Genomic DNA, 11,691 nt, shown 5'->3' on the forward strand with positions numbered 1-11,691 from the left:
TAGTGGCACACTGCTTTCCCCTTCTGAGTCGCCTGACGGTTTGCCAGAATCTTTTCGGAGCCGACTTAAAGTCACTTTCCAAGGCCTCACCGAACTCTTCCCACACCCGGGTTTTTGCCTTGGCAACACTGAAGCTGCAGATTGCTTGGCCTGTCGATACCTGCCAGCTGCCTCTGGTGTCCTACAGGCCAACCATGTCCGGTAGGACTCCTTCTTCAGCTTGACGGTATCTCTCACCTAGGGTGTCCACCACCGGGTTTGAGGATTACCGCCCCGACAGGCACCAACTACCTTGCGACCACAGCTACAGTTAGCCGCTTCAACAATGGAGGAGCGGAACATGGCCCATTCTGAGTCAATGTCCCCCACCTCCCCCGATATCTGGTCAAAGTTCTGACGGAGGTGTGAGTTGAAGATCAATCTGACAGGTTCTTCTGCTAGACGTTCCCAGCAAACCCTCACTATACGTTTGGGCTTGCCTGGTCTGACCGGCATCTTCCCCCACCACCTGATCCAACTCACCACCAGGTGGTGATCATTTGACAGCTCAGCTCCTCTCTTTACCCGAGTGTCCAATACACATGGCCGCAAGTTCGCTGACACGACTACAAAGTCAATCATTGAACTGCGGCCTAGGGTGTCCTGGTGCCATGTGCACTTATGGACATCCTTGTGTTCAAACATGGTGTTCGTTATGGACAAACAGTGGTTTCCACAGAAGTCCAAAAACTGAACACCACTCAGGTTCAGATCAGAGAGGCCATTCCTCCCAATCACACCCCTCCAGGTCTTACTGTCATTGCCCACGTGAGCGTTGAAGTCCCCCAGTAGGACAATCGAGTCTCCAGGAGGAGCACTTTCAAGCACCCCTCCCAAGGACTCTATGAAGGCTGGGTATTCTGAACTGCTGTTCGGTGCATAAGCACAGACAACAGTCAGGACCCGTTCCCCAACCCGAAGGCGTAGGGAAGCTATCCTCTCGTCCTCTCGTTTTGGACTCGTCAGGGTGGGGCCCCGGTAACCCTGATCCAGGCAGGGTACACAAGTCCTGCTTTCTTGTTTTCATAGGGGTGATTATGGATCACACTCTGTCTGGCCTGTCACCCAGGACCAGTTTGCCATGGGAGACCCTACCAGGAGCTTTTGCTCCAGACAACATAGCTCCTAGGATCATTCAAGCACAAGGTGATGATCCATGGAGAGGTCTCTTAATCTTAATTCTCATAATGTTCATCGACAATATGGACACAAAAACCTTCTAACGTGATGCTCTAACATGTTTAGAGGGCAGTGCTGCACTTGTCCATTTTATCTCAGCATGGCCATCTTTGTGGAGATGTGTGAATAGTTTTTCACAGCAGGGGTTTCTCACCCCTCTTCTTTTCACCCCCACTAGCAGCTCAACACAAAGTCACAACATTTCACACTCAGAGACACAACAGAGTCCTAGTTCATCTGATGTCTCCTGTGTCTCTTCAGGTGACTATACTTCAGGCAGTGAGGAACCCGGGGACAGCCGAACCTTTCTACTTTCTGGTGGACTCCTCTGTGAGAAACCTGATGGTCTACATAACTGGAAATTCAACACAGTTCACCATCACTGCTCCCTCTGGTGAATACCACACTGTACTCTACTGCTATGAACATAAAACCTTTGCCAAAGCCGACCTTCCTGATCAGATTATACTAAATGTTCCAGCTGTGATGCTTTACACCCTGTTCATAAGTTTGTTATCAGTGTTTTTAAAGAGGAACTCCACTCTAAGACCTTCTTTGTTCATTTATAGCTGAAAAGCACTGCTCTGCAATAAAATATACCAGCCTTGCTTAAAATGTGAACACATCTTTCCAAACTGTAAAAATATCATTCATATCGTGGTCAGTTCCGCCTCGGCAGTGCCCCCTCTCGTTCAGCTCTGCTAAAGGTGCTGATGACGTGTTTTCATACCGAAGTACCATGACACATCGCAGTATGCGAATCAGTCACCCGATGTTGCTGCCCCCTGATGACGCCCTACTCGTGACACCCTCAGAAATATGAAAGCACAAGAGCAGAGAGTGAGGAGGGAACCACACTCACATGCTGAGTTAAACACCCCCAGAACCACCTCACAAGGCAGCGATATGCCAGCAGTCTGTAACAACCGTAAATGACCCAGTTAATCTACGCTTAGTTTGGAATAAAGACATTAAGATTAGTAGATTTATTGATAACATTCAATGCATGATTGGGTAACCTAACGGAGTCCAGTATTGCATCTGATTCATGTTTCCCTTCACAAATTAAAAGCCTCTGGACTCACTGAACAGAAATCAATGGCAAGCAACACTGTAACTACGGAAAGCCAAATGGTTCAGGAAAGGTTAACGTTAAATTGCCATGGTTACTGACTGTGTCAACCTTTTTCACGCCCGAGGGTACGATTTATGAAGGGGAATGTGAATTTGAGGGGGAACTCTTCAGGGGCTTGAATCAGTGGCTCATATTGTTAAGGCTTGAGATGCCCTGTCTGATCAGAAACTCCTTCCCTCGTCGAAGATGGAGATCTTTGTGAATCTTGTAAGACTCTCAGTTGTCTCGTATGTTCTGCTAGCTAACATTAGTTATAAAAACAGACGCCCAGCCCACCCGGTTTCCCTCCCAGCCCCACCTCCAAACCTAACATCACTGAAGTGCCCCTACCAACATGCCCCTCCCATTTTTGAACATTTTTAAAGTTGGAGTGGTGTAGTTATTCTTTAATAATATAAAACAAATCTGATTGCGGATAAAAGTACGAAATGACTCTAATGTGTTGGTCCTGAACAGCTTCACAGGTTTCAGATAATCATTAAGACAATATAAAAATAAGGAAATGTAGAATGATGAACAGAACTGCAGCAGATTGGAAACTGATTGAGGAAACTGTAGAGCATTGAGAATTAAGCCATAATAAAATGATCAAGAATTCATTATATATCAAACTGGAGCTCAATTCTCAAAGCAGAAACCTTGACAAATAGATTAATTTAAATAAATGGTATTATTAATTTATTCACCCCTTCACAGAAAACCTCTAAAAATACATTTATATGACCTACAGTGTTATGCAAAAGATCGGGTCACTGCTGGTCAAATTACTTGTTTTGTTGTTTTTGTTTTTTAAGTTTAAATAGTTTGAGTAAACTATGCATCTGGATCCCATACGTCCAGCCCACAACTTCCCCAAGATAGAAAAGCTACTGCTGTCTCTGTCGGGGAATCGAACCCCGGTCTTCCGCATGACAGGCAAACTAACGAGTGTACTTTCTTCTCTCCTCACAGGTCAGTCTCAGTCGAGTGGTCAGTCAGACGGTTCTCTGGCTGTGATCCAGAGTGTGGTGAACTTCCACATGGTGCAAGTCAAAAACTCCAGCCAACCAGGATGGTGGTCCATCTACATGAACACAACTCAACCGTACACACTCAAAGTCATGGGTAAAACTCTCTCAAGATCACTGAGGGGTTTTGTGAAAAGTCCCAGAATTGGGACGAGTTTCATTTTAGCTCATAAGCCAATAAGCTTCAGTTTCCACTCACAGGAACATTCGTAGATACACAGTCAATCTGCAAATTTGAAAGCAAAATGATATCTTAGCAAGTGAAGTGATATTAATAAATCTAATGTTGCTCATTATTGGAATAGTTTAAGATATTTCAACCTATTTCAGGACATCTTGACTTGTTTCATGCATTACTTTGTAACTAAAATATCTTCATTACATTTATGTCTTAAAACAAGCAAATCTGTCATTTTGCTAGAAATAATTACTTATAGCAAGTAGAAATGGACACACAGTGTCATCAATGCGAAGCAACAAAAGTTTCTTGAGTAATACGCTTCTAGAGAACGCACTGAGTGAGTCATAAGCCAGGTGTATGAGGTGCTTCTCATCTAAAAAGGTTTGTGTCCTTACTTGTGGCCTTTAGTAAATTTTAAGCATAAGTGTTTTGTAAATCACTTAATTCACCCAGCTTGCAAACTACATAATCAATACTGCAAAATTTGCTTTGTTTTCAGGTAAAAGTTCAATAAACTTCCAGTTTGACTTTGTGGAGGTTTACCAGGTGCCTCACCCCGGCTACACTGTGTTTAAAAGCAGGCCTCGATCAAGTAAGTCAACACTCGCAACCCACAAGACGGTTTTACTGACAGTCTCTTGCTGTTTTAGCTATGCAAACATACTTTAGTCCATTTCTGTATATGTGCACTACTAATGTTTGGAAATTATATTATTATAATATATAATAATGTTTAATTCAGCCAATAAACAGTAAATGTGCATTAAAATGTGGAGAAGTATGTTCTATTGATTTTACATTTACAGCATTTAGCAGATGCTCTACAGTTAAAGAGTAACTCCACCCTAAGACCTTTTTTCCATTAATAGCTGAAAAGCACTGCTCTGTAATAAAATGTATCAGCCTTGATTGAGATGTGAACACATCTTTGGATTTGGAGATTTTTCTCTGAATTATCACTTTAAAACAGGACATAGAAGACAAGCAGCCCATTGTTGCTGAGAACTATCTGCAGCTTTCCTTCTGTTTTTCTCCCTGAGGTTAGATGGAAACGTGACTCTACTGCTGTCTATGCTTGGCTCGGGGTCAGAGGTGCCTACAGTAGTGCTCCTGGTTGAAGCCTCAGGCTCCGGGTTCCACAGAGGCCTTCTGGAGGACGTGGGGAATGGAGACTACCTGGTGACGGTGACCACAGTGCCGAAGGGGGAGTTTTTTGTCTTCGTCATTGGTCAGACCAACTCTTCCTCCACCTCAGACTATAATTTTTTCCAGAGACAGTCGTCCACCCAGCACAGAGCTTCCAGTTTCAGTGTCACTGTGAGTCCATCACATCACGAACACTCCACATACGTTTTTATGGTAATTTTTGTGAATGTTCAGAATAACTAACACCACAAGTCAAATTAGAGCTGGCTGATAAAGCCACAAATCTTATTACAATATAATTTTCCGTTTTGTTCATCATCACTAGTGTGCAATAATTAATCTTGTGGCTTGTGGCAGAAATTAAGCACATTCCTGCCCTGCTAGATCTGCCCTCAGTCAACAGTAAGTGCCGTTATTGTGAAATAAGTGTTTAGTAGCAACAACAGCTCAACCACAAAGCGTTAGACCACAAGAACTCACTGAGCAGTGCCACCAAGTGCTGAACCATGCAGCATGTAAAATGCCCTATCCTCTATCACAGCAACTACAGAGCTTCAAACTGCCTCTGGAAGCAACATCAGCACAACAACTGTTCATCAGGACCTTCACGAAATGGGTCTTCCTGGCTGAGCAGCTGCACACAAGCCTACGATCACTATGTACAATGCCAAGTGTCGGCTGGAGGGGTGTAAAGCACTGCCACTGGACTCTTGAGCAGTGGAAATGTGTTCTCTGGAGTGATGAATCGGCTTCACTATCTGGCAGTCTGGGCTATTTTTTCAGGGTTTGGGTCTCTTAGGTCCAGTGAAGGGTGATGTTAAAGCTACAACACAAAGACATTTTAAACAATTATATGTTTCCAGCTTTGTGATCCATAAAGACATGGAGTGACCAGTTTGATGTAGAGGAACTCTACACAGTGTTCCTGCACAGAGCCCTGACCTCAACCCCACTAAACACCTTTGGGAGAAACTAGAGAGGAGATTGTGAGCCAGGCCCTCTCATCCAACATCAGTGTTTGACCTCACACTTGGTCTTTTGGCCAAACGGACACAAATTCCCACAGACACACATGTAGAAAGCCTCCCAGAAGAGTGGAGGCTGTTGTAGCTGTAAAGCAGGGTAACTCCATATTAACACCAATGGATCTGGAACAGGACATCCAACAAACTAAACATAAAGGTGTGACGGTCAGGTGTCCATACTTTTGGCCATATAGCATAGTGTATGATATATTTCCCTAATTCTCAATATTGCACAATATTATGACTGAACAGAATAAGCAAGACATCATGTAGGCATTAACTGTAATAACTGTAATAACCTTGATTTTCAAAGGCTTATATGTATATATGTATTTCCAAAAGTATTCAGACACCCATCCATATAATTGAATTCAGGTTTTCCAATCACTTCCATGGCCACAGGTGTATAAAGCCGAGCCCCTAGGCCTGCAGACTGCTTCTACAGACATTAGTGAAAGAATGGGTCGCTCTCAGGAGCTCCAGCATGGTACCGTGATAGGTCCTTGTCTGATTGCATTGTGCCAAGTGTAAAGTTTGGTGGAGGGGGGATCATGGTGTGGGGGTGTTTTTCAGGAGTTGGGCTCGGCCCCTTAGTTCCAGTGAAAGGAACTCTTAAAGCTTCAGCACCAAGAGATTTTGCACAATTTCCTGCTCCCAACTTTGTGGGAACAGTTTGGGGACGGCCCCTTCCTGTTCCAACATGACTGTGCACCAGTGCACAAAGCAGGTCCATAAAGACGTGGATGAGCCAGTTTGGTGTGGAAGAACTTGACTGGCCTGCACAGAGTCCTGACCTCAACCCCATAGAACACCTTTGGGATGAATTAGAGCGGAGACTGTGAGCCAGGCCTTCTCGTCCAACATCAGCGTCTGACCTCACAAATGAGCTTCTGGAAGAACGGTCAAAAATTCCCATAAACACTCCTAACCCTTGTGGAAAGCCTTCCCGAATTGAAGCTGTTATAGCTGCAAAGGGTGAGCCGACATCATATTAAACCCTATGGATTAAGAATGGGATGTCACTCAAGTTCATATGCGTGTGAAGCCAGACGACCGAATACTTTTGGAAATATAGTGTGTGTGTGTATTATATATATATATATATATACATTAAAGAACTATAGATTTATATAACATTTTACATTTATAGATAATAAAAAAGATAATAAAAAAGATATTAAAAGATGAGAAAAACATTGCAACATGTGTAAATTACGTCACCTGTGATTTATAGCGACAATATAGTGTATCAAAAGTATGAGCTGCTAATTTGTCAAACTAATGGAGTAATCTGAATGAGTTGTTTGGAACCACACGTGAAATACATCAAAAGGCCGAGGACAGTTTTTGTTTGCGTTACATTTTTACATAATACATGTGCCATTTGCAGAAAGCACGCAATTTCTAGGCAGAAACAGTAAATAACTGCGGTGTTTATGCTTAGATAACTATATATACAGCAGTGTTTAACCCTAGATAACTCTGTTAATTGTGCTGCTGGTTTGAGCTGTTGCAAGTGAACATCTAGACTTCTTCTCTCTTCTCAACTAGAGAGTAACACAGCACCATCTAGTGTTCTGAAGTGCAATATCTGCTACCAATACTGGTTTGAGGAACAGGCATGGTCATTTTCTCAAAAATACTAAAACATGCAGGATCAATATTGAAATATTTTTATTTAGATTATCATTTTAATTCAAATACACGTTTTCATTCCGATCAGCTGTTGTTCCTTGACTATGCACTACAAAGAGCTGTTTTCCATCCTCCTCAGGCTGAGAGAAATGGAACATGGTTTCCAGGGCAGCTGTTCAGCATCCCTTTCACCGTGGCAACAAGCAACAGCTACAGTAACTACACCGTCACTGCCCGGAACAGTGGTCAGTACAACATGACGTTCCCCAGCTCTCTGACAACAGGTAGTGATGGTAGGGCTAACGGCGTGGTGGAGCTCAGCACCCCAGGTAACGCTACAGCCGGCACTGAGGTCATCCTCACCATCGAGGTGACAAAGCCGGAGACAAACGACACCAACTACGCTTTCCTGAGGCTCGCCGTGTCCAGGGCAGTGGCGCCCCCTGCTGGCCTGGCTCTCAGTCTGTGGCTTAGTGCAGGAACTCTCCTCATCGGTCTCGTAATCAATAAGTAGAAACAAAACATGACCTGTGAAGGTGGGTTTGCAGGTGGAAGTGAAGGAGGACAGTTTCTAATCTCCCTCTGGGTGGTGGTATCTGGTGAGCGGTCAGTGATTTTGTATGTTTATAAAAATCATGTCATTCAGAGAAAGAAAGAGGTCAGCGCGCCCCCTGCTGTTGGCTTTCAAATCATAGATTGACAATGGAAGTGATTCACAGTACAGGTTGTACAACATGATGTGCAGATTTGTTGGAATATTTAGTTATATCTGACAAAGTGGTGATTATTCAAATTATCAATGTTCAGAAAAAGACGAATGTTTTCCCAAAACGGACTCTTGGGGAAAAAAAAGTCTTGGGTTCTGTAGTTCAGTTGTATTTTGATCTCTCTGGTTTGTATTGATGGCTCCCTATAGATGATCTGCAGATAACTAAAGTATTTTAGATAAAAAACAATCTTTCTGGTGATATTTGATAATCAAAAACATTATGGTAAAGGTTACATTTAGGAGTAGGTGTAGGTTTAGTTACAAAATCAGGTTCAGGATTGGGTCCAGGAGTAAGTGTAGGTTTGGATATAAAGTCAGTTTCAGGACTGGGTCCAGGAGTGGGTGTAGGTTGTTATAAAGTCAGGTTCAGGATTGGGTCCAGGAGTAGGTGTAGGTTTAGTTATAAAGTCAGGTTCAGGATTGGGTCCAGGAGTAGGTGTAGGTTTAGTTATAAAGTCAGATTTAGGATTGGCTCCAGCAGTAGGTGTAGGTTTAGATATAAAGTCAGTTTAAGGATTGGGTCCAGGAGTAGGTGTAGGTTAAGATATAAAGTCAGGTTCAGGATTGGGTCCAGGAGGAGGTGTAGGTTTAGATATAAAGTCAGGTTCAGTATTGGGTCCAGGAGTAGGTGTAGGTTGAGTTATAAAGTCTGGTTCAGGATTGGGTACAGGAGGAGGTGTAGGTTTAGATATAAAGTCAGTTTAAGGATTGGGTCCAGGAGTAGGTGTAGGTTTAGTTATAAAGTCAGATTTAGGATTGGCTCCAGCAGTAGGTGTAGGTTTAGATATAAAGTCAGTTTAAGGATTGGGTCCAGGAGTAGGTGTAGGTTAAGATATAAAGTCAGGTTCAGGATTGGGTCCAGGAGGAGGTGTAGGTTTAGATATAAAGTCAGGTTCAGTATTGGGTCCAGGAGTAGGTGTAGATTTAGTTATAAAGCCAGGTTCAGGATTGGGCCCAGGAGTACGTGTAGGTTTAGATATAAAATCAGGTTCATGGTTGGGTCCAGGAGTAGCTGTAGGTTTAGTTATAAAGTTAGCTTCAGGATTGAGTCTAGGAGTAGGTGTAGGTTTAGTTATAAAGTCAGGTTCAGTATCGGGTCCAGGAGTAGGTAGGTTTAGTTATAAAGTCTGATTCATGATTGGGTCCAGGAGTAGATGTAGGTTTAGTTATAAAGTCAGGTTCAGGATTGGGCCCAGGAGTAGGTGTAGGTTTCAATATAAAATCAGGTTCAGGATTGGGTCCAGGAGTAGGTGTAGGTTTGGATATAAAATCAGTTTAAGGATTGGGTCCAGGAGTAGGTGTAGGTTAAGATATAAAGTCAGGTTCAGGATTGGGTCCAGGAATAGGTGTAGGTTTGGATATAAAATCAGGTTCAGGATTGGGTCCAGGACTAGGTGCAGGTTTATTCATAAAGTCAGGTTCAGGATTGAGCCCAAGACTAGATTATTGAAGGTATCAGTTTCAGAAGGAGCGTATATTTACAGAAAACTATGAAGTTGATAAGATAAAACATTAAATTTCTTGTATTTGTGCTGCTTTTGTTTGAATACAGGTTGTTTTTATTTGAATTGTGTCTTCTGTCCGAACCTTTTTAGAAGTTTGTCATTTTTAATCTTTAGTCTGTGTTGAAGAAATGAACATTAAAAGGTCCAAATTCGACAGTGTTCATGCTTTCATTTTTACTTAGGTCCCCTCATACAGGTTGTGTGGGTTTATGCTTCAAAAACAGTCATAATATAATATACCTAAGTCACACATAATTCATTTTTACAACTTTTTTACAAGCTCTCTTTAAAAGTATTAGCAAAAATATTTTTACTACCAAAAAAGAGTCACGCTGTGAAAAAAGTTCACTTTAAATATATCGTTTTTGGGATAACATCTCATGACCTCAGTGACTTTTTCCTGAGCAAAAGACAAATTTTGTAAAATGTTCTTAGTTTGTTTATTTTTATATCAATGTCATGATCTTGAAACTCCAGTAAACATTGTAAAGCCTCGTTTCCTCATAAGGGCTGAATGAACTGACAGTGTATCAGTGTTTATATACTACATGAAATGAGCCCTTAAAATGATGTCAGTGCTTGGAGTGGCCTGCAGGTGGCACTGTGAGTGTGTGCAGGATCTAAGTGAGCAAAGTGTTCTATCTGAACATAAATGAACTTGAATGAATGGTCAAAATTCCCTGTTGTGTTGATTTTCTGAGAGTAAATTAGTTACAGACCCCCTGTGCAAAAGTTACATTTTATATTTTATTTTTGTCTCTTAGAAAGTTGTGATTGTGCACTAAAATGTGCAAAAAATATTAGAGAGTAAATTTGGTTTATTTTGATGTAGTTTCAATTGAATTTTTTTGTTACTTCATTTAATGCTGCCATCATTTTCCGGAGGATATTTCAGAATATTTCAGGGAGCCCATTTCATAGTTTTAAACCCCTGCACTTGGATTTTCAAGTCGGTTTTCAAGGAATCTTTACTAAAGACCCCCAGTTACATACAAAACTGAGAACTGTAATAAAACTGCATGTACATCTCTGACATGAATGGTTTTTAAAATCCATAGTTTAGGTCAAAATTTTATCAAAACCACTGTAAAACATTAAATGTTTTAGACATGAAGCAGTGAATTCATAACCTTTTCATGGAGGAACCTTCTGTGAGGGAGCTCTTAGAGGGGGACGTCTGGTTCCTATCAGGACCACTGTGAACGGTTTTTAATATTGTTAATATTAGATGTACTTGTGAATGTACAACGCTCACCATGTTTTATGCCTTCATCCGTTTTTATGAATATTTGCTATAATAAAATAAAGGAACACAGAAAATACACCTGACAAATAGCACCATCTGGTGGTGAAATGAGGAACAGTTTCTCCAACCACATGGGAAAATCCATCCAATCAGCTACAGTTCACTGTTGGGATTATACAACATATGACAGTTCAAATAAAACAATGAATAGAGAAAAATGCAGTTTAGCTCACCTGGAATGAACAAGGCAACCAAAAGATGTAGTGTTATTCATAATTTTGTCAGCTTCTCTGTTTAAACTAAACAAGCTAGAGTTAGCATAGAACGTCGACAAGTTGGTCTCTAAGGGGTATTAATTACACATATTTAAGCTAATACAGGATATTACTGCACCGTACAGTGTTTTTCTTGGGTCACAGTCGGGAGCAGTACCTACCCACTGCAACACTTTGCCATGATTGACTTATTAAGACAACCTGCATTTTACCGACTAACCAGTTGGTGGTGCTAAACTCATTTAGTATAAGAGGAAATTCCAGCCAAAAATATATTAGAATTAAAAAATGAAATGTAAATGCAAACCTCTTTTTGCCTTTTCTTTTTCCAAACATCTGCGCAAATATCCTGCCAAAATTGAAAAAAAAAAAGAAATGAAATAACTACATTAGCAATTTACTGTTTCACACATGCATGAGTTGTGTGACAAAAATAAAAATGCATTTAAAACAGCTATTTGTCATTTTATTTTCATCATTATTCTGGTGCGTCATGGCCAAATCTGAAATGGAAAAGCTAACAGAGAAAAGAAAATACAAGCTTCACTT

The 11,691-nt window shown here is 41.4% G+C and overlaps 1 protein-coding gene across 1 annotated transcript in view; it reads left to right on the plus strand.

The window, feature by feature from the left end:
- The window catches only part of LOC108413207 (von Willebrand factor A domain-containing protein 7-like), a 29,744-nt gene extending 21,883 nt beyond the window's left edge, over positions 1-7,861 (plus strand). Inside the window, exons 10-14 of the mRNA XM_037536898.1 lie at positions 1,480-1,612; positions 3,305-3,457; positions 4,041-4,133; positions 4,587-4,858; positions 7,487-7,861. Of these exons, the coding sequence (XP_037392795.1) occupies positions 1,480-1,612; positions 3,305-3,457; positions 4,041-4,133; positions 4,587-4,858; positions 7,487-7,861 (1,026 nt within the window). The remainder of the gene's footprint in view (positions 1-1,479; positions 1,613-3,304; positions 3,458-4,040; positions 4,134-4,586; positions 4,859-7,486) is intronic.
- The last annotated feature ends 3,830 nt before the right edge of the window (positions 7,862-11,691 follow it).

Source organism: Pygocentrus nattereri, chromosome 3, assembly GCF_015220715.1.
Source record: "Pygocentrus nattereri isolate fPygNat1 chromosome 3, fPygNat1.pri, whole genome shotgun sequence".
Lineage (NCBI taxonomy): Eukaryota > Metazoa > Chordata > Actinopteri > Characiformes > Serrasalmidae > Pygocentrus > Pygocentrus nattereri.